The 23675-nt window shown below is 37.8% G+C and overlaps 1 protein-coding gene across 3 annotated transcripts in view; it reads left to right on the top strand.

The window, feature by feature from the left end:
- The window catches only part of RHBDF1 (rhomboid 5 homolog 1), a 98725-nt gene that overhangs the window by 58386 nt on the left and 16664 nt on the right, over window positions 1–23675 (top strand). For all 3 annotated transcript variants that reach the window (XM_075179880.1, XM_075179882.1, XM_075179881.1), the window contains exons 6-12: window positions 814–936; window positions 1175–1341; window positions 5374–5625; window positions 8964–9075; window positions 13310–13384; window positions 19977–20138; window positions 23435–23538. In XM_075179880.1, coding sequence (XP_075035981.1) covers window positions 814–936; window positions 1175–1341; window positions 5374–5625; window positions 8964–9075; window positions 13310–13384; window positions 19977–20138; window positions 23435–23538 — 995 coding nt within the window. The remainder of the gene's footprint in view (window positions 1–813; window positions 937–1174; window positions 1342–5373; window positions 5626–8963; window positions 9076–13309; window positions 13385–19976; window positions 20139–23434; window positions 23539–23675) is intronic.

A 23675-nucleotide genomic window follows, 5' to 3' on the forward strand; every position in this document is an offset into this window, starting at 1 on the left:
CTTGTGATATCGGGCCTAATTCATCAAGGAAAGCAAAGTAAACGCAGTTTGTGGGGTTTTTTTGGGCAGAAATTGCAGCACGTACTCCCATATTCAAATATTAGTGAATCTGAAGAAACATTTCCAGTTGAATACGGGTCTAGGTATGCTCCTGCCATACGTCACTTGCCTTATGCAGACACACATTGCAGGATACGCACAATGCATTTATGCAATACAAAGTCCCATCAGAACACACAGAAAACAAAAAAAATATTAAATACATTAACACCTGTTAATATAATCAATAATAAAATTAAATCGAAAATATTAAAGAGTTTTCCCCACTGAATGGGAAAACAATGGGCTCCCTTACAGCCCCGATCACATTGCAGTTGCACCCAAAAGCCCTTGTATTGATCCTTTACGGACTGATAAACACACTATAAAGAACTTCTCTAAAGATAGGAGTCAATAAAAAGCCTGCATGTTATTTCTGGCCATAGTTTCCCCTTTTATATCAGCAGCTGATGCACAATTGTTGTCTTTCAGGAAAGTATTGTTTCACTAGTAGATTATACTCCAGATTGGGTATATTTTTGAGAATAACAGTTTGAATACCATAGTGACCATAGTGGCAAGAGAGAGGGCATTGATCTAGTGATTATTTTCATGTGAAGATTTACTAAATTGGATGACCGTCATAAAGTTTATTCTTCTTAATTTATGACTACAAATACCATATTTCATAATTGTTCTGTGTTTCTATAAGAATTTATGGGGCCTTGTGATGATGAACATTAGTTTTTGATTTTCACAAAAATGTTATTTCAGGGGCGCTCAATAAAGGAAGGTACTTTACGAAGAGTACAAAGACGAAGCTTTACGCCAGTTAGTTTTCTAGAAGAAGATACTATGGATTTTCCAGATGAATTGGACACATCATTTTTTGCAAGGGTGAGCATTATTTGCATGAGTATTTATTTATTAACATTTAAAAGGCTGGTCTTCTTTGTTGTTTGTCTATAATTTGTACAAGTAAAATGCGGTACCGACTTCTTTTTTTGTTTTTTATTAACATATTATAATACCAACTTATGTTATAGGTTTTGCTCCAGGTAAGAATCGCAAATGCTGACAAACATGTTAAATCATAAAATTGTTTTCCTTAAAGTGTTGTAACCTCTGTTACCAGGAAGGAGCCCTTCATGAGGATATGTCAAGTTATCCAGATGAAGTATTTGAATCTCCATCGGAGGCTGCAATCAAAGAAGCCGATCAGACGGCAAAAACAGAAGACGGTGTGGAACGTACGGGAAGTGCTCTGGACAAGAGTGAACTAGAGAAAAGTCACTTGATGCTGTAGGTGGTCATCTGAATAAGGAGAATAGAAGTGTAATTATTTATATAAGTATATTTTGTTATATAATTTATTTTATTTGTATGCAATTCATACCGTTGGGCATTTATGATAACCAATCACTGTTATCATTGTATACTTTTATAGTGTAGTTTAAACAATGAAAACAAATGTCTAATTGGTTGCTCTGAGCAGCACCAACTTTTCTACACAGTTACCTATAGAAACGTTTTCGGAAAATGTTCCCCATTGTGTTTTGCTAACATGAAGAGAAAGCATTTTATGGAATAGTGGCAAGAGCTTTTTAAAATATAAGTTTTATTTCTAAAACATTATATTAACAAAACAAGACAGCCCAATTTGAAGAAATGTGTTAGTTGAATTATTATAGTGTTAGTAAATTCAAAAATATAATATTATATCATGTGAAATACAAATAGATGAGCTTTCTTTATCCATTATCCAATTGCTCCAAGATTCCTTATGTTGTTTATTTGTTCACTGTGTCTCCTTATGTATTCTTATGAATAGATTGTTCACTAGGTAATATTTTGACAGCTTATTTACTCTCCAGCATAATAATTCTGTTCTGTTAACATCATATCCATGATTCAGTGTAAGGTCCGCTGTTCTCATCATTACATTGTTAGATGTCCTGTGTCATGTTTAGACAGCTTCTTGAAACCACTTGTACATTACAACAACAGGACATTTGAGCCTCCAATCTCTTTCATCTTAGCTGTAAGGTCTATGAGTAAAGTAAATTACACATTCAAGAACCTAAGGGTTTAATTGAACCCTATAACTGAATATCAGACTAATAGGTAGAGAGTGTAAGCAAATGAAACAATAATAAATCTGTAGACCATTTTTAGCGCTCGGTAGTTATTAGAAATGAATTAGTAAACTTTTCTCAGCTTTTTAATGGTTGTGGCTGACAAGCATTTGCAAACGCTGTTGGATGTCAGTTTAGAAACTATGACATCCTAAATTTATATAACATATAGCCTATAGCAACCAATCAGATTCTAGGTATCATTTATTTAGTACATTCTGCAAAATAGAAGCTAGAACCCGCAGTTTAGTAAATATACCCCAAGGTCAACAGATTTTACCTCAGCTTTTGAAAGTTAGGTTTATGACTGGAACAGTCACAATACAATTCTGCAGGGAGGTTTCCTTCAGTCAACCTGTTGCTTTTGTTGTTTTTACTGTGCCCCATGACAGAGAATGTCTGTTCACATGTGTGATTGGAACCAAAAATAGACAACAACATTGCAGGACTCTGGTTCATAACAGGACATGCCGGAAAATTCCTTGTCTTGCTCTAGTGAAGTAAGTAGGAATCATGCAGGTCCTTCCTGTGAAGGATGGAGAGAGACCACATGGTGCAGACATGATGTCCTGCCTTTTGTGATCTCAGATGTCTGATGCATGACATCCCTACATTGTGTGGAGGAGGTCATGTGATGGGGAAATTAGCTGCTCTGGTCAAAGAAAAAGATCAAGTTCTGTCTTGTTCTCTGTTTTATGACCCACTGCCTCAGCTCTTATTAAATTAAAGATGGGTCATAAAGCAGAAAATAAGAGCTTGCAATGGAGTAAAAAAAAGAGAAAATGACTTATGGGGCTTATAGCTGGGGACAGCACATGAAGACTAGAGCTGTCCATTGCCCAGCACTGTGCTAAAGTGTTGCATGAAGTGCTTGGGCAGAAAAGCAATTTTGTGTACCAATTAAATGGGTTCTCCTTTTAAACTTATGTTCCAATAGGGTACTTCCCGTCCACTATTAATGATAAACATTACTGCATTTCACATAGGGTAAAATAAAAGGCATATGACAACTTATGTAAAAATACTAACACTCTAAGTTATACATGACCTCTATTATGAATCAATACATATTTGTTTTATTTGTCCCTAATTAATCAGATATGAGGTAAAAACAACAGGATATAACAACAGGATAAAACAATGAATATATAAACAGATAATCCCCTGGATAAGCCAAGGTGGATAAAACAATCACTGAGAACAATAACAGTAGATAAATCCCAAAATCAAATATGCATAAATCTGAGTTGCTAATAACAGAGAGTCCAAATCACAGTAATGTATTAGGTACTGCCGATATAATGTAAAGTTAGTGTTCAAACATAGTCCAAATTCCCAATGACGGAGGGTGTATTGAAGATAATATACCTTATAGAAGATGATATTGATTGATATATAACCCACAATTGGTGGGGCCAATACTTCAATAATTCAATAATTCAATCACATGATTTAAAAGCTGCTTTTTAGACTATCAGACCCATCCTGTCTGTTTGCTGAAAGGAAGCAGCTTTTAAATCATGTGATTGAATTATTATAAGAATTACATCAAGATATATGGTACATACGGGTAACCAGAAGCTCATGACATGAACTTGGATTTGATACAGATTTCAGAGCTTCATTCTGCACTACAGCTCCCAGAATTCATGTAGTTTTTGTATATGAACATCTGGAAAATTAAGGTACACCACGGACCGAAGATATACTGATAGCGCGATCACCACGGATCAAAGATACACTAATAGCCTGATCGCCCAATCAGAGATCAATACACAATTGGGAGCTCTATAAATTAACATCTACCAACATCGTAACCACCTCCCTTGAGAAAGTCTTCTAAGACGAAACGCGTTGGGACTCCGCCCACATTTCATCTATTGGCCAATAGTAACCAACCGGAAGTGACCTCAGACGCGCAAGCCAGGACCGGAAGCGAGCGGCACGCGTTATGTAGACCTCTCACTTACCCTCACAGTAGTGGAAGTGATCATCCGCTGCTGTCTGGATTATATGGAACATTACTCTGCACGCTGCAATCCATTAGCAGGACCGCTACAAGAGACTGACCTTATTACTCACAGTCACGCAATCGCAAGTATTCAACCCGGGATTTATCGAGGGGTAATTCCCGGGTCGGACCCGGGTTGCCTGCACTATGAATTTTCAACCCGGGTTGCACAGAAAACAAGCTGATTGGCTGTCTGCCTGTCTCTGGAGGATGATGTCATCGGTGGGAGCCCGTGGAAGATTCGAGAAGGAGTTTAGGAGAAATGGAGAAATTTTTCAGCCAATGAAAACTGCTCTGGTGATGACTCCCACAAATTGCCAGGGCACAGACTTGTGCAGTATGAATGGGGTCAACCCGGCAAATTCCCGGGTCCGAGGTGCAGTATGAATGGTGTTTCTGTGCTGGGACGCTCCGAGCCCCGGCAAAAACCCGGCTTTAAAAACCCGGGATATTGCCGGGGCGGCAGTATGAAAGCTGTATTAGGGGTATATTTACGAAGCGACTGTTCAGACGAACCAATGACTCTCAGCGCTTTGCAGCCATTTACTTAAACCAGCAACTGTATTAGAGACAAAACCTGATGGGCTTTGTCTTTAATAAAATTTCCATTTTCCAAAGTGACTGTAAAGCACAGAGAGTCGGCAGTTCATTTGAACCGCCGATAGTGAATATACCGTTTACACTTCGAGTATAGTGTCTGGCATTTCTGTTATACATGTGGGCCACAAAGTAATGCCAGTGGTTGGTATCAGCTGTTTGGAAACATGACCATACCTGGAGAGTGAAGCTATGTTCTAGATCATGTGAGAACTGTGCAACCGTCAGCTTTCCCTGGAATCCTCACTCTCAGAACTGTTACTCACCCATAGTTCAGTCTCTGCAGAACTAAACTAGATGTGGGGATGAAACAACCCGTGAGGTCACACTATAGATACATTTTAAAGCATTGTGAGACCACTTTCTGTGTCCTATTTAGTCAGCACATATAACAAAGCGAATAATATGGCGCATGCTGGCATTTACAGATTTTGGGTAATAGTATACGTTAAAGCTTGTGAGGACTGCATTTATTTCAGGAGCAAATGTCAATTGAAAATAAATTAAAATGATTTGCTTACCTAAAAATATTTATCTAAAGTTTAGGTTGCCATCTATTAAATCTAAAACATACATGTTATGTGCTTCCAGGCCATTGGAAAGAGGATGGCGTAAGACAAAAGATGGGCATCTCATACAGCCAAAAGTCAGACTGTGCCAGGAAGTGGTCAGTCTCAGTCCCCAGAAGCGGGGGCAACGTATAACTATCCCAGTGAAGAAACTCTTTGCAAAAGAAAAACGGCCTTATGGTCTTGGGATGGTGGGAAGATTAACAAACAGAACTTATCGCAAGAGAATAGACAGCTACGTAAAAAGACAAATCGAAGATATGGATGATCACCGGTAAGAGTAATTTGAAAGGTAACAAAATAAACAGCTGCATACAAATCGGTGTACTGATGCAACTCTGCAGAATAAATTAGAAGTACCTGGTTTGTATATACTGTTATAAAAAATATTGTCTCACTAGTTTTTTTGTTTTATTACTGTTTTTTTTTTAGACTAATACTCAATATTAAATAATATTATATAGCTATTGCTTTTGCAAGTATCGCTATATATTTTTGATTTGATGTATTACTGAGGTGCTAACTGCCAAGAAGTACTAACTGAAAGATTAAAGAAAAATAAATTAGCTTTACTGTGGTGCACTTATTGTCTCAAACAGTCCAATCTTTTGACTAAATAGTTGTAAATCCCAATATTTTTTTTATTAAAAAATAACTTTTATTTATAATATTTAAAATAATAATAAAAACAGTGAAATAACCTGGTGAAATTGTGAACTTAAGTGAAGTTAAAATCTGCTGAGTATACCTTGCAATCCCTCTGTATGTTTATTCCTAATGAATATATTGCTATGTAATAATCTTGGATATTGCCTTATTTTATGACTATTGTCTAAGCTTCTTATCTTAATTTCCACTATTATAACAATTATAATACACACCTCACAGTTATATCAAACATTGGTTAAATAGTACTCAGAAGTTAATATAAGTGTTTGTACGCTGACGCATGTTTGCTGGGAATGCTTTATCAAGGTCCTGAAAAAGCATCCCCAGTGAAACGTGCATTGGTGTTCGCTGGGTATACCTAATCCATAATAGAATTATTTATTCCTAAATGAAGTAATCTAACTAGAGCCGTGGAACACACTACCTTAGGAGAACTAACTCTGATTAGACCCGAGTATTAGCGGAACAATGATAGGTGGTTAGCAAGCCACGATATTAATCTCAACATTATTACATATCAATCTATATACACATATAGAAGGATTGCAAGGTATGCTCTGCAGATTTTAACTTCACTTAAGTTCACAATTTCACTTGGTTATTTCACTCTTCCTTATTATTTTAAATATTATTAATGAAAGTTATTTTTTTAATAAAAAAAAGAATTGGGATTTACAGCTATTGAGTTAAAAGATTTACTATTTGAGAAAATAAATGCACCACAGTAAAGTCAATTTCTCTTTTTCAATCTCTCATTGTATATACTGTTGTCACATTTATTGTAGTAAATAGAAAATAATTAGGTTTCTGTATTCTTTTGGTATTTAGTCGCTATCTCCACAACAGGTACCAGACAAGGCATACCATATTTTGTAATCTCCAATCTGCAAGGAAGATTCCAAATACATAAATTCACCCTACTGGATAGATTATGGCACCCACGGTCTGTCCAATTGGGAGAATTTGTCTAACGTTTTCGATTTAATTACATTCTGAATTGTCTAGGCAGCTTTAAAAGAATAATTAAATATGCAGGAATTGCTACTTTGCTGTGATATATGAACGGTGTATCTAAACTATTCTGTTTGTCAGGGAATGTAAAGGGATACATAATAAATTAAAGACAGAATAGTTGCTTAAATATTCAAATGTGAGTCGCTATTTTTTTAAAGAGCAATAACTGATTTATTAACCACTGTGCTGACATGGCATGTTCCTGTGTTCTAAAATCAAGGGCTGTTGCATCAGTTTGATGCACTGTAAAGATGGTAACTGCACCAAAGTTGCCCAACACTGGCTGCAAATAACAGTGTAAGGGCCCGGGTTTACAGGATCGGCTTGAATTGTTTCTTGCCATCCGATCACTATTGAAATAAATGCTCAAACAATGTGGGAGCAGAGCATTTCTGCATTATTACAGGGGCATTCCATAGGAAGGGAGACCCAGGTGCTAACATGATCTGGGTCTTCACTTCTATGCTTATGGATCTAGTTTAGCTTATGGTAGCCAGCTGTCACTGTTAGTTTTAAGTTGCATTTTATTAGTGTTGGCACTGACAACATGGAAAGCTGATGGGAGTTTCCTCTACCTCATCATGGTTACACTGCATTAATGTGTTCTATATTCCGTAGGGTTACATGTACAGTAATTAGTATGTGTAATTTATGTCATTGGGAAAACTTACATAATTTTATTATACTTTGTCCATGTTGTGCTGTCCATGGAGAATGTTTAGTCTTTAACTCAGTCACTTTATATGAAGCAGTAACTAATGACACCTACAGAGAAGTGACTAATCAAAATTCTAAAGCATAGGAAAATAATAACAAAACGCTATAGTGAAAACTATGTGGATTTTTCCTAATAACATAGATAAAAAGTCGCAATGAATATTAAGGTTTATTAGGTATAGTTGCTGATTTTACGCTCATTTTCCTGTTCATGTACGTATTTTCTCTTTCAATCTGCTTTTGCTACACCTTTAACCTGCCTGTACTACATGAGGTAGTGGAACTTGATTTTTGCATATGCAATGATTATCATCTATCTCCGCTACTGGATCAGTAAACAGTCAGTGTAAGCAGGTCTATAGATGCATGCAATATATGGTTTTGTTCTTGATAAAGTGACATATTTACATATAGCTGGTAGCATAGGCCCTGGTAAATAGTTATAGTGGTGATGAGGGTACAAACTTGAAAGAATGTGACCATACACCACTAGAGCTATTTTCTCCTAGTTTTCATAAAATATTCAAATATTTGGAAGGGGGTAGGGTGAGAGGTTATGGGAGAATTAGTGTGTTCTTTATCGAATATAGGATAGGCACATTATACATAAATAATGCAAGATTTTATTTATATAATATATATAATAAAGGAAAAGTATATCCTTATATAATAATAATATTAATGGAGGTCCCATTTGAGTTAAGTTATATAATACACACGGGACATATGAGCAGGAAATGAAAGTTAAATGTGATAATAGGCTGTACTTTTAGGTACATTTTTAACTTTTGCAGATGTGCATTTTAGTCCAGCACCAAAAATCTGTAAAAATGAAAACTACGGTACATGCTCAAACGAGCCATAATAATATAAAATGGAGTTGTGCACCTGTATGTGTGCTGTGTGGTAATACTGGTGCCACTGTATGTAAAAAATAAAAAGTACACCGTGTATAAATATTTTTCAAATTCATAAATGAGCACTGGTTTAGTGTCAATGTAGTTTCATATTTATCACTAGCCTTAAAATATTATGCATATGACAAGAGTATATATTGTTTATACATGTGTCTTGTGAAAGTCCTAGTTACAGGCTTGGAAATATCATATTTGACAGTATCTTAGTGGCTGTTGGTCAACATGCTCTGTTATTATTATTTTGTATGTGTTCTGTAAAGTTCTGTTACTCATATAAACCTCCTGTTCCACTCAGGCCATTTTTCACTTACTGGATTACAGTTGTACATCTGCTCATAACAATCTTGGCTGTTTGCATCTATGGTATTGCACCTGTTGGATTTTCCCAGCATGAAACTGTAGAATCTGTAAGTAACCTTCTCACTAATTCATATAAGAAGACTTGCTTTGCTAATATGTGGAAGATTGTGGTTTTATGCATTTCAGATGAAAGGGAGAGAAAAAACACACCTGTAGATCTTACGATTCCCACATCGGTGTATTACGGGGCAACATAACATACCTGACATAGCTGGTTAATAACATCCTAACCTACTCTCCCAGAATGTCTGGGAAACTCCCAAATTTCAGGTAGTTCTCCCAAACTCCTGGGAAAGCAGGCACCCCTCAAGCCTTCCCCACTTCCTAGTGAACTGGGTAGGATGGTGGGGTGCACAATGATGCAAAGGGGAGTAAAAATAAGTAAGCAAGTATGGTTATTAATAATAATAATAATAATAATAATAATAATATTGAATAACAGTTTTTTACATTTCATTAAATCTATATAACATATTTTTATATTTCCATTCCTTCCCTGGCAGCTAAAGTAAAGATTACTGTGCAGAGGGAGGAAGTCGACCTCTCTATCTAACATCACTCTGAAATGGGGGGGTATTCAATTGACGGCGGGATATTACCGTATTAACGGTAATATTTTTTGAGCGCGGGATTTTTGGCGGCCCCGCCGTCAATTGAATATGCCCCGTAGGGTCCCTGCACAGAATCTTAAGATATGACATGCGCCTCTTCCCCAAAGTGCAGCTACAACATGTAAAATGCTTCCTATAAAAACTATGCAATGACACCCGATTTCTGCTGGTTTCCGAGATTAACATCTTTTGCAGAGTTGAAATGGCAGTGCGTCCCTCAACCTGCAGAAGTTATATTTTCTCTGGACCCCTGTCCATTATACTGTATAAAGGTGCTATTCCAGGGGTCCCCACCATCTTTACTACCATGACCTCCACAGCCTGCTGGCTGCCCCTGGGAGGTGAGAACATGTTAATTATTTATTATATTTATTTATTTATTTGATTATTACACAGTTCACATGTCCCCACCACGCCACCTATGGATCATTGTAATTGCTTCTAATGGCATGACAAACATAGAAGTGGTTGTGGGGAGTGTCCTGGACCCAGGAATGATAGCAAGGTACTGTACCAAATAACTGGTTTATAGGCCACCCAACTGAATGTCATTAAAACATTAAAGGACAACTAAAGCCCTCAAGGACTGTCCTAATGGGATCAGATGGAGGTAAAACTGCAAGCAATTGAGTTGCTGTGAAATCACTGCCCCTGTATACGACCTACCAATCCATACGGTGCATTTCTGCAGAACATGTCTGTAAACCTGTCAGTCACTATCTGATAGAGAATCCCCTCTTTGTAGCATGACAACTTGCTGCAGAAGAGTGAAATGTGATATTGTAGCTTTACTTGCTCAATAAAATATACAAATATGGCACCAAAAAACCAGGCCTGATCTCTCCTTATTTTGTTGACTACAAGGTTAACTCTAAAACAGTATTTTATACCAAAACATATTTCAATTAATTAAGTGGGTGATTAGAAATGTAATAAAAGGCAGTGCTATTGTCTTCATGTGCATTTCTATTGAATAACCCAACATTTTGATAACCTTCTAAAAGGCAGGTTCATATGAAAGGATTCTATTCAAATATTAAGAATGCTAAGATTTTTATGTCAAATGAAATAAATGACAAAGTTCCATTATTTAAAATTGTGAACAATATATTATTTTATATGTATTTTATTTTAACAATAACAATAACCTTTAACAATACCTTTACCAGTGAATCCAATACTTTTAGTCTAAAACTCACATGTTGATATAATAGCAATACTGATTACCTTTCATTGCACTTCTAGAGTGGAGAGGCAGAAATAAAGCAATTACTGAGGTAAAACGGATAGTCGTAATTGCTCAGGTGAAATTCTCTTGGAATTTTAGGAACAAACAAATGTTCCTCCATAGAGAAGGCATGGCATGATGAGCACTGATAGTATTGGGGCGTTTAACCTCCAGACCAAATGACATGATCCTCACTATCACAGGATCTGCTTTGCAAGAGTCTGAATCTGCTTCAGGCTAACCCTTCTTCCCACTTACATTTTTTAAACAGGAAGTGTTTCTCCAGCTATCCCTAAGTCAGTGCTGTTCAACTATTTATATAGAGAGGGCCACATACATGTTATATTTGTTCTGTGTTATACCTGTGCTTGCTGGCCACATAATACTATTAACATTTGTTTATGGCATTTGTCAGGAATTGTTCGGGCCACAAAGCCTTTGCGTAATGGAAGTGGCGCTAAGGCCACCAGCTGTTCAGCTCTGCCTTAAGATATAAAACGGACTTTACACAGACACACATAGTTTTTATTTTAGTTTAAAATAAATAGTTTTTTTTAGGTGGGATACAAATGGTTTTGCATACAGAAATGTCATAATTTGTTACTTTAATTGTCTTATCTGGGAAACCAGGAAATTAAACTACAAGTGTTAGATATATTTTAGATAATGCTTACATTGTTAAGTCTTCTGTTCTTCTAACAGAAAACTACTGTCACACAGGCACCCTTACGGTGATGCATACACGAACAGCGCCTATAAGCAGTACTTTTATTGCTCCATCACAATAAAGCAGCATACACTTCTGTCAGGATGACAACAGGCAACCTAACTCTGATTAGACATAATTTTCCTGTCTGGCATCGGTCGCGCCGTATACTAGCACAATACAGGTTTTATAGTTGAGACTCCTCCCACAGCCTTAGCTTGATTGACAGGTGATACTCCCACCTTAGAGAAGGAGGTCTCTTCATGTGATGTTTGAACTGTCTCACAGCAAACACACCAAGGCAACTGTAAAAGAAAAAGCATATCCATCTCCACCATGTTAAATCACACTTTATACTTTTACTTTGTTATACCTATGTTCTCCATCTGTTTATCTTTGAACTAGGTACACTGCTGTAGAAGTGTGTAATGTCTGCAGCATTGCTATGCAGACTGTCAGCAGATAGCTAATTTCTCTCTTAGAGGCCTGTGGAAAACCACTCCCTTTGTCACACTACATGTACTCACTTTGAGTCTGCCACAGTTAAATGATAAAGCTGATGTTTAACTACTGCCTATCTTGGCTTGTGGCAGTGTAAATCTGTGATTTGTTTTTTTATTCTCTTCTCAACTAGCAAAAAGGGGTTGTCTCTTTCCTTGCCATGAAAACCCTGTGACATTAAATGTTTTTTATAAACTAACTGCCACCATTTCCTCTGGGGTCCAAGTCCAGCAAAACATTTCTAGATATTCTTTCCAAACCTATTTGGTGAATATTCCTAGTAAAATTACATTACAGTATATTTTGCATATATAAACCCTAAAAAAGTTGAATTTTTCTTGGCTGTCTTTCCACAAATTATTATCTTATTTCCAAACTTTCTCAGGAGGGGAGCCCTGTATGGCTGCAAGTCATACACACACAGAGTCAGACTCTCGGCATGTCATGTGCAGGCAGTTGGGGTGGATTTTGCAGTGTCTGCTGTGCAGACAGAACTCAGAGGAGCATTCAAAAGCCTCTCTGCTCACTACATCATGTGTCGCACACAATATTATTTTCATGGGATTGCTGCTTTAAAAAATACATTTGATCTAAGTTGTATTAAGTCTGTGTAGTTGATGGTGCTATGGGAGTAGGGAATAGTAATGTTCATTTACAGGAGAATATATAGACATGCCCCAGAGCAAAATTTGAGGGGGGAGGGGCACAGGAGTCTGCAATCCCAGCTTTACCTACTTCAGCATGGGCAGAGACCGGCACATGTACAGTAATACCCAATTTGGACTTTTCAGCACAAGCGCTGTACTGATAGGAGTTGATAATGGGTGCAGGCAGAGGCAACTCTTGCCCACTCTTACCCCAAGCCCCATAGCCAATGCATATCCTGCAAATGGTGTAATTTTGCAAATGGTAATATAATATTGAGGATTGCACTTTACCAGCTCCCAAAGGTATAAACTTAGCTGCTTTTGCATACAGTCTGGATATATTCATATCTTATCATTATATTATCAATGATTTGTGGTTCTGATACCTACACATAGTAAATTGCTTGGAAATCTGCCAAAGTAAACATGTATTTCTGTACATTTGTTGGAACAACAGAAAAAATGCATTGTTTAGGCCATTTGTAATGTTTAGAAATGGGGTAGCACATATTTTTGACAACTGTAGAAAATGATAAAAATGCTGTTAAATTGAAAGTATTTTGTTAACTCAAATGTTTTTTTCTATAGGTTCTACGAAATAAAGGAGTTTATGAAAATGTCAGATATATCCAACAAGAAAACTTCTGGATTGGACCAAATTCTGTAAGAGATAATTCATATTATTTTATCCTTTTAATTTCCTGAATTATGTGGCTTAAATAAAATGTCATCCCATACCAAGGGTACCCCCAACACCTAACTGGCAGACCTTGGTCTCAATGTCCCATAATCCTAGTGTACTGTTGCCTCAGTAGATTGATCTGTTCTAGAACTGCCATGGTGTGGAGGGTAGGTATCCACAAACTGGACCTCCGCCATTCTGCTAATTCGGGTGGAGGTTTAGCAATAAATATTGGGTTTGGCCTGATATCTTTAGATCCTTTTACCGTCTACTGTACATAGGACCTTCTGAGTTTGAGGCCTCCAGAATGCATATCCCGTGTCCTGTGCCTTTTGGGAGCAAGAACCCCTCTGCCTGGTCACTAAAACTGAGCTATCGCTGACTGCCTGCGGTTCTCATGCAAAAGCCTGGAACCGATTCAGATGATTAGATCTGCACAAATGAGGTTTTGTATGCTGCCAGCAGACTTCTTCATCATGACTTGTCATGCTGAAACATCTGTTAACATGTGTCATTGTGTAAGTGGAAATAGGGCTATGTGTAACTGGCAGCTTCATTATGGGAGGAGACAAACAAGAAGCCACAGACTGAGAGTTCGCTAGAGCAAGCAGCGGGAACCCCAATAGCACAGAATGGTGATGTTAGGTTCTGTATGTGGAAGATTTCATAGAAAATGCACCTCTATATGAAAGTCCATACTTACAACTTGCTGGATAGTTCATCTTTTCTTGTAGACTAGTTATACCTCCTAAACTTTCTGACAGCTCTCAACTACACAACTACTCAACTACCCTCTAGAATATAAGCTGTCATGGGCAGGGTCCTCTCTACCTATTGTCCTATGTCTGTATATTGTCTGACTCTCTCATTCGTCCTGGCATGTCTTTTCCCGCACTCTGTGTGAGTCCCCATAGCATTACTCACACTCATCTGTGCTACTTATATGTGTTACCTCACCGATTTGTTCTTTGCTTTTACAGAATCTGTGGTGCCTTATAAATAAATAAATAAATATAATAATACACATTGTGGAAACAGTTAAAATGTGATAGCCCTTTCCCCTGACCGAAATGCCTATGACTTATCATTTAGCAGTCATGGAAAATATGATAAGTGACAATATAGGGCCAAGTTCAGGATTTTGAAATGTGGGATTCCAACCTTGCCTTTCACCAAAATAATCATATTCTATGTATGTATATACTCAACAAATATGACATACAGGTTGAAAACATTGATTATATGTTGTGCTGTGGAAACATTTACAAACCACATTACAATACAAAAAGTCAGTGTAACTGCTCCTGCAGAGCTCCAAATCACAACGCAACAGCTTTTCTTCACCTTGCTACATGCGAAACACACACACACATTCCCATAGGCTCACCTATAGCATTTTTTTTTCTGAATTTTACATACTTTATTTATCATGTCACAGTAAACATGTGAAATGAATCAGTATATTGTGTTAAATGTGTCCTGAAATGATCCTTGTGGTATTCTTCACTGTTTTTATTGGTATGTTGACATTTGCTGGAATATTTACAATTAAGTTGAGGAATTGATTTAAATTTATTCTTACATGAAGTAATAGCTGTTTGTCTTGGTGAAAAGATTTGGAACTTTTCCACCTTGAATTCATCTGGTTTCACAGGGAATAAATTGCTGCATATAAGCATACTCTTAAAATCTGAAATATACAACGATCAGCCACGACATTAAAACCATTGAAAAGTGAATTGAATACATTGATTATCTTGTTACAATGACAACTGTCAAGGAGTGGGATATATTAGGCAGCAAGTGACCAGTCAGTTCCTGAAGTTGATGTGTTGGAAGCAGGAAAAATAGGCAAACATAAGGATCTGAGCAACTTTGACAGGGGCCAAATTGTGATAGCTAGATGACTGGGTCATAGCATCTCCAAAACAGCAAGAGCTACTGTAGCATAAATTGCTTAAAAAGTTAGTGCTGGCTATGATGGAAAGGTATCAGAACACAGTGCATTGCAGCTTGCTGCATAGTAGTAAACCGGTCAGAGTGCCCATGCTGACCCCTGTCCATTGTCCACTGCCGAAAGCACCTACAACAGGCATGTGAGCACCAGAACTGATGAATCACATTTTCTTTTACATCACGTGGATGGCTGGGTGCATGTGCTTCGTTTATCTGGGGAAGAGATGGCACCAGGATGTACTATGGGAAGAACGTAAGCCAGCAGAGGCAGTGTGATGCTCTGGGCAATGTTCTGCTGGGAGACCATGGGTCCTGGCATTCATGTGGTTGTTACCTTGACACGTACCACCTACCTAAATGTTGTTACAGACCAAATACAAACCTTCATGGCATTGGTATTCCATGATGACAGTGGCCACTTTCAGCAGGATAATGTGCCCTGTTTTGATGAATAACAAAGAGTTCAAGGTGTTAACTAGGCCTCCAAATTCCCCAGATCTCAATCTGATCAAGCATTTATGGGATGTGCTGGAAAAACAAGTCAGAGACATGGAGGCCACACCTCGCAACTTACAGGACTTAAAGGATCTGCTGCTAACGTCTTGATGCCAGAATAAAAGTGTATGTTCAGTATGGGCCTATTTCTAATCCACAAGGAATAACATACTTCCCTCTGTATTTTATAATGCCATTTTAAAGAAACATAAAGGCAAACAATAATAATTTAAATACATCTGCTAGGAGTCCACTAATTGCTTCTGCTGTTTATGTCCCCACATGTCGCAATAGCTTGATAGTGTTTCTAGCTAAGCCCACTAGCTGAGGCTCTGACTCAGAAATTGTGTACTGGGAGGAACTGCAGCTGCAAAACTGATGTTTCAAATATATCTCTCCACAATTAATATGCATAGTTTTCTCTTGAAATAAAGACTAGCTGAGAGATTTTCCTAGACGCCAAAATCTATTATTATCATTTAATCAGGAGAATATAAAGAATATGTGGAGAAAGACCCAGAGCCGCCCTCTTCAGTGCAGTAATATTACTGGAACCAGTACACTTTTGTGAAGTTTATTTGGAAATATGTGCATGTTATTTGCAAAAACGTTAATGAGTATGATGTTTTCTATTTGGAGCACTAAGAAATATTCTTGATACATTTTATTAAAGTTCTTACCTATGCCACTGTGTCTTTTTTTGATTATACACCCATTTCAGGGCTTTTAATTTCTTAGCCAATACCAAGCTTGTCCCCAGGTCCAAATGGGTGATGACTTCCACATGGAATCTGATAAGTCATGACATAGCAGTATTTTTTTGTCAACTCATCTTTGGATTACACCTGTATTGTTATTTCACATGAGATTAATTACTGGGAGTATTTTTTTTGCAATATTAGGTAATAATGTTTCAAAATAACTTTCACTGACCGTTGTGAGTATGTGAGTATATTGCACAATAAAAGCAAAGCGGAGTACGTTATTTTTATTTTCAGTTTAAATATACATCACCTATAATAACCACTGTATACTTAGTTCTAAATTGTTGTGACACGTCCATCCCAGGGTTGTGACTCAAAATATGTGTTCCGTCATGCTAGTTAAGTTTCACTAGCTTAAGACATGCCACACATGTACACGTTCAAAGTCCAAGTGATTAGCATGCTTTCTTGTAGTAGAATATGGAATCAACAGCTGAAAGGCACAATATATTTAAGTGTCCTTCTCTAGATAACAGTAACTGTACTTTAAGACACAATGGGCCAGATTCAATTCGCTAAATATGAGAGACACCTCACGCGGATATCTTTTTACTGAAGTAACACTGATTTCTGCTTGTGTCCCATAGAAGTGCGAACAAAAATCTGTGTTACTTTTCACCGTAATGTTCTTAGGAACATCGGGGACAATTGAATGTGCCCCAATATGTAAATATTTCTCAAGGCACTAAGGTGGATTACTTTGTACTGTATTCAACTGCAGCTTTACTGTGATATATTTCTAGGACTCATACTAAAACTATTCTTCACATTCTACAGTTATTTAAAAGTTACTTTTTTATTTCTTTAATCTGCCACACTAGAAATGTCTGTTCTGTACTTCCAGTTACATTTAACCCATTATAGCACCTTGTTTACAAAGTATATATTTTTTCTGAGTGTGAAGTATAACAATATAGCACAGAAATTAAAAATATATAATAACATGGGGGTTCCACCACTGATATCCCCACCAATTACTAAATGTAGCAGGGCCTAGCATTCACATATATTAGAGACCCTTTGTCGACCACCTTCGGAACTATGTGACTCTCTAAATAAAAATTTCTGTTGTGGTATATCTTCCCTGCTATGGAGAGAACTTAGCAGCCCCAAAAGTGGTCACGTCTATACGAAAGTACAGAGACTTAGATAAATATAGCAAATGTTTGGGGTTGCAGGGAGGGACGACCACCAAAGTTCTGTTCTTGGGCTAAAGATAGAATATTAGGGCCCATTAGGAAAATGCTTTAGTATGTTCTTCATGAGAATGACAATTGCAGTTCATATGTATAAGTGCAACGTAGGAAAATGATCTATTAATCAGCTGTCTTGCACAACAGCATGAACTTAAGGTGGCAGGAGTTATTGCTTGATGGTTATCATCTCTTCCAACCACAGCCAGACTCCACACTCACTCAAAACAAGCTCTAACATAACATGCTGTGGAGTCCATACAGTGCCAGTGAACTTGCCATAATGACTTATATTAAGTATATGATGTAAGTGTTGTTGATCAAAGCTTATCATAAAAATACAGTAATGCAGGTTCAGGTCCATGTGTGTAGTGTGCTGCAAGGGAATTTTCAAAACTTCATTTTCACTATCTGTACATCTTTACATACTTTATATTATCTATTTATAACTACCTAAGATAAATACCTTAGATAACTTTTATAAATCATACAGCTTTTTACTTTCTTCCTTGCAGGAACCCAATTCCTTCATAATATGTACATTACATATTATATTATAGAAATTATGTTTTTAAAAGAAAATTACCTTTCCTACACAGCTATTGCAAATATATCAAGTTCAGTTGAAGAAGTTTCTAGACAATCTTATTTATTTTATTTTATTTTTTTAAACCTTAAACTTGAACTTTCCATCTAGTAGAACCATGTGTGTCTGGCCCCCTGGGATCTAGTACACAAGAAAACAGAATTACTGTAATATATGGCACTACTGGGGTACTGATATTGTGGGGTACAATTTCCATCCTCCCATGAGTGATCTATATTACACTAGTTCTGTTCTTTTGTTTTCTTGTGTACATAATCTGGTTAAACTATTAAAGGAGCACACCACTAAGTAGATCATGTTATGTCCCATTATGGCTCAAGTAGTATATGGAGTGTTGGGGTATATGAAATCAGTACTATTATCTAGTGTGGAGGGTATACCTATTCCCCTGGGATCTCCTTAGTTCACAAGATAAAGCCACGGAAACGGTCCAACTGCCTTCCAAAACCCAATTTCAGAGCCACTATTATTCAAACCTGTCCAGACTAACCCACCTGGAAAATACAGTGAGCTAAAGGTACTGGGGTCAGTTTGCTGAGTATCTTATGAATAGAGGGGGCACTGGATAGAGACTTTTTTTGTTCTCCTATTTGAGAGGTGGGTGATTTTATACTATTGGTGTGACTTGAGTAAACATTTAGAAGTCTGCTTCCACACTCTCATATACTAGCTAGCCTTTAGGAGTGATTCATAACATGTATTTTGTTATAAAGATAATTCAAGTTTTGTACAACTTTTTTTTAGAAAGCCCTTATCAACTTCTGCTTCCAATTTGGTGGTGATCCTTTGCCTAGGACCCATTTGTCTACACTGGGATGCCACGTTTAAATTGGGCTTCCACAAAGGAGGACCCAGTCTGCTGTACAGCCCTAAGCCTAGCAATTTATCATGAACACAACCCTTGCGTCCTTGTGTCACTCAATCTGCCAACAAAGCCTGAAATTTATGGTATGATTACTATTGACACTGGAAGTTATACATGTTATAACATTAATGGGTAGCAGCAGCACAATACAGTATAAGGGTATCGTCTATGCAGGAGATTTGGTCCTCCTTTTTGGAAGTGCAGTTCCATCCAGGGCTGTATTTCCCCCTGGGCACGCTGGGCAATTGCCCAGGGGCCCCATAGGCAGAGCCCATAGAAAAATAATCTATTCACCCATGTATCAAGACACCGCTGTACAGCATGTTTTTTAATGTTTAAACACTGATTTTTGTTGCAGGTAGCAATAAATATAAGCTTACTTTTATTGAAAAATTTAATTTTTATTCCTGTAAGTGGTTGTGTAGGTAGGGGCCCAAGTGCACTGCTTTTCCCGTGGGCCCATAATGTTGTTAAGATGGCCCTGGTTCCATCCCCGAAGAGCAGAAGGTACTAGGGGAAGAAACCCCACCAAAACTTGTATAGTTAAGTATAAAAAAGAGCTACTCAAACCATAGTACAAATCTGGAATTATCATTTAAATATTTGTGGAAAAAAATCATAATAATTCATAATTCAAACATTTACAGTGAATCAATGAACTTTTATATGTTTCTGTATTGTACATTTTTCCAGGAAGATTTAATACATCTTGGAGCTAAATTTTCCCCATGCATGAGACAAGACCAGCAAGTACACAATTTAATTCAGATGAAGAGAGAAAAAGAGAAACATTCTGCGTGTTGTGTGAGAAATGACAAATCTGGTTGTATTCAGACCTCTGAAGAGGAGTGCTCGGTAAGATATGTTGTTTTGCAATATCATGCCAAGTTTATAGATTACAGGGCATTAATAAGTGACCAACAGCTAATACCAGCATTGTACATTATTTGTATTTGTATATGTGTGTTTATAGTCTGGCCAATTCAACAGACTATGCCGAATGCCTCAAAAGAGTAAAAATAAACTAATAAATCAAACACACATGATTTTAAAATAACATTTTAAAAATCACTTATTTGCCAGTTTATGAAATATAACTTAAAACACCCTTCTTGATCCTTCGTAGTCCAAATCATAAAATGAAATAGCCTTTTCTTTGTTCTTTGTTTTTGATCTGATTCTATCCAAAATGAAAAAAACACCCTGAAAAACTACACCTGTTCACAGCGAATATCAGATGCAAAATAATGATGTCTCTGGATAACCAGGGCTCCTCTTCACCGCCAGCCAATCACAAACAGTATGCTTCTCTGGCTCCTTGTGAATTGCTTGCAGGGTAGCAGAGTTCCAGGGAATCTTTGGTTTTATAATTTGTCAGTGGATGTTCAGATTGTGCTGGTGGGTCTCTTCTTTTTTTTCCAGAGGTTTCTTCAATTTGGATTATATCAGATCAGGAAAGAAGAACAGTAGACTTTATATTTAATAAATTGGTAATCATGGGTTTTGGAGACTCTTTTTATTCAATTAAATTTAATTTTAAAATTGTATATATACTGTATATGTGGTATGTGTTTATGTTTTTTACTATTTTCATTTAATGGACAGGGGGTCTAAGAAACTTCTGTCCATATACTGGGACCACTGGGTTGGCAAAATTACAAAACCAGGTGGCCCAATCTTATTAATTACCCTGGTTCCCTAAAGCCAAAGGGGTCATTGGGGGAATCCAAGCATTTTTCAGCCTGGGGCTGATACTCACCATAGCAGATAGCTTCTCTGTGTCCACTTCTGACTCCACCCTCCCCCTTGGAGTCCCTCCAGGCTCTGTTTTCGGCCCTCTTCTTTTCTCACTCTACAGTACCTCCCTGGGCGATCTCATCTTTTTCTTTGGTCTCCAGTACCACCTCTATGCTGACGACATTCAACTCTGCATCTCTTCTCCTGACCTTCCCCGCCCCCTCTTCTCTCATGTTTCGGACTGCCTCTACACCATCTTCTAATGGATGTCTTTCCATTTTCTCAAAATTAACATTGCTAAAACTGAACTCATTGTTTTCCCTCCTTCTAAATCTTTATCCCACATTGATCTTTCCATAAACATTAATAACACCACCATCTCTCCTGTTTCCCAACTCTACTGCCTGGGTGGCACCCTCAACTCCTCCCCTTCTTTTACCCCCCATATTGAATCTCTTGCCCAATCCTGTTGTTTCCAACTATGGAATATTGCCCACAACCGGCCCTTCCTTTCTCAAGATGTCGCTAAAACCATTATCCACGCACTCATCATTTCCCGGCTCAATTATTGTAACCCTCTCCTCACAGGCGTTCCCTGCTCCCATCTTGTCCCCCTTCGCTCTAATCTCAATGTGGCTGCGAGACTTCTCTTTCTTTCATGCCGTTCCTCTTCTGACCCCCCCCTCTCTGCCTTGCTTTACACTAGCTCCCTTTCTCCTACAGAATCCTCTTTAAACTCCTCACCATCATCTACAAGGCCCTCTCCCACTTCACTGCACCTTATATCTTTAACCTCCTCTCCATTCAGACTCCTGTTCCCTGCGATCGGTCAGTAACCATTGGCTCTCTTCCCCACTGATCACCTCATCCCACGCTAGAATTCAAGATTTCTCCCGTGCTGCCCACTTCCACTGGAATGACCTCCCACGCTCCATCCATCTGTCCCCTAATCTGAGCACCTTCAAACAGGCTCTCAAAACCCATCTGTTCCTCAAAGCCTACCAGTCATCCACATAACCTTCTCCTTCCTTGTTCTCCTCACCTCCCAATTCCCTGTTCGAGCTCCCATTGCGCTTGATCCCCTCCACTGACTCTTCTTGTGCCTGATGCTTACCCTCCCTTTAGTATGTAAGCTCTTATGAGCAGGGCCCTCTTCCCTTCTGTCTGAACACCATTTTATCCTCTCCAGCATCACTGTACTTGCTTTGCTTGGAGCTTTTGGAGTGTTGCTTTTACTTTTTTTACTATGTACTGTTGTACCCTGTACGATCTACTGTTTGTATTATATTTTGTAATTTGTACGGTGCTGCGGTAACCTTGTGGTGCCATATAAATAAATAATCATAATAATAATGTACCATGTTATATTGGAAACCAGACTGTCAAGCATTGGAGCCACTACTCAGCCACATGTATTTTTCTGCAAATGACTAACTGTTACCTCCACTTAAACCTCTGGTGTTGCCAGGGGTGGAATAGGAACTTAAAATGGCCCTGGAAAAAATTCTCGGAAGTGACCTCATGTGGGCAGGACCAGATTAACTGTAGGCAGGGCCAACACAAAGTAGGCAGGATTAGTACAAAGTTTTTGTAACCACATCAGTGGTAGGCGAGGCTAATGCAACATGCAATGGTAGGTGGAGTCATATGAACACAAGATGGAGCCTGTCATAGTAGGTGCACCTACCACACAAAAAGAGGTTATGAAGTATTCTGATCTACCCCCAAATATTTAATGAATTAAAGAACTGAAAACCAGGCTGCAAGAGGCGTGCAACCACATTTTGTAAACAAAAACACACACACACACACACATATATATTTACATATATATGTGTGTGTGTGTGTATACATTTTGGTAGCACTACACATGTTGTTAAAAGTATAGATGTTTAGAGTGCCACCTTAATTAATTACATCTTCCTAATCCTCATATATGTCTCGATTAAGTTATGAAAGTATTTGTACATTGGAGCTGTTTTTATTTCATGATGTTTTCTTTACATCAGTTAATGTGCGCATATATATTCACATAAATTGCTTCTCCACTGAACGTAATGGTTGATGTCCAATTACCAATTTTGAAAGGCTTTGTCGACACCTGGTAAACCAGGACCTCTTTCCCTAAATGTACATCTTGTCGTGCTAGCGCGTGTACATGACCATAAAACAGAAGTGCATAAATAGGCACGATGTCACAAAAGCAAAATTCACCTACATGAGTTCCATTGTTCCATGTTTTTCGGCCTTTCTGTTCCTTACAAAGAAACTGCCCTCAAATTCCCAGCATCACTCATTTGTGCCTAGTGATTCAAAGACTAAAAGAAATATAAAAATACTGGTACAATACATATGAAAGTGTCATAGATGTTTTCACTTTTGTACGGGTGTTCTAAAATGTTTTTTCCTTTCAGTCTACCCTTGCTGTATGGGTGAAATGGCCATTTCATTCCAGCACCCCACTGCTGGCAAATAAAAGTGAAAGGCATTATGGATCAGTTTGTCGCCAGGATCCCAGGTATGAGAATATTTATATGGCATATGACTGGTTACATCATATTCAGTGAAACTCAAACAGTGGGGAGGGGGTTAATTTAGGGATTCCTTCGGTAATTGTTTTGCAATTGGACGTTTACTATAGTGACACCCTTTTGC

The sequence above is a fragment of the Mixophyes fleayi genome, chromosome 7, assembly GCF_038048845.1.
Source record: "Mixophyes fleayi isolate aMixFle1 chromosome 7, aMixFle1.hap1, whole genome shotgun sequence".
Classification (NCBI taxonomy): Eukaryota; Metazoa; Chordata; class Amphibia; order Anura; family Limnodynastidae; genus Mixophyes; species Mixophyes fleayi.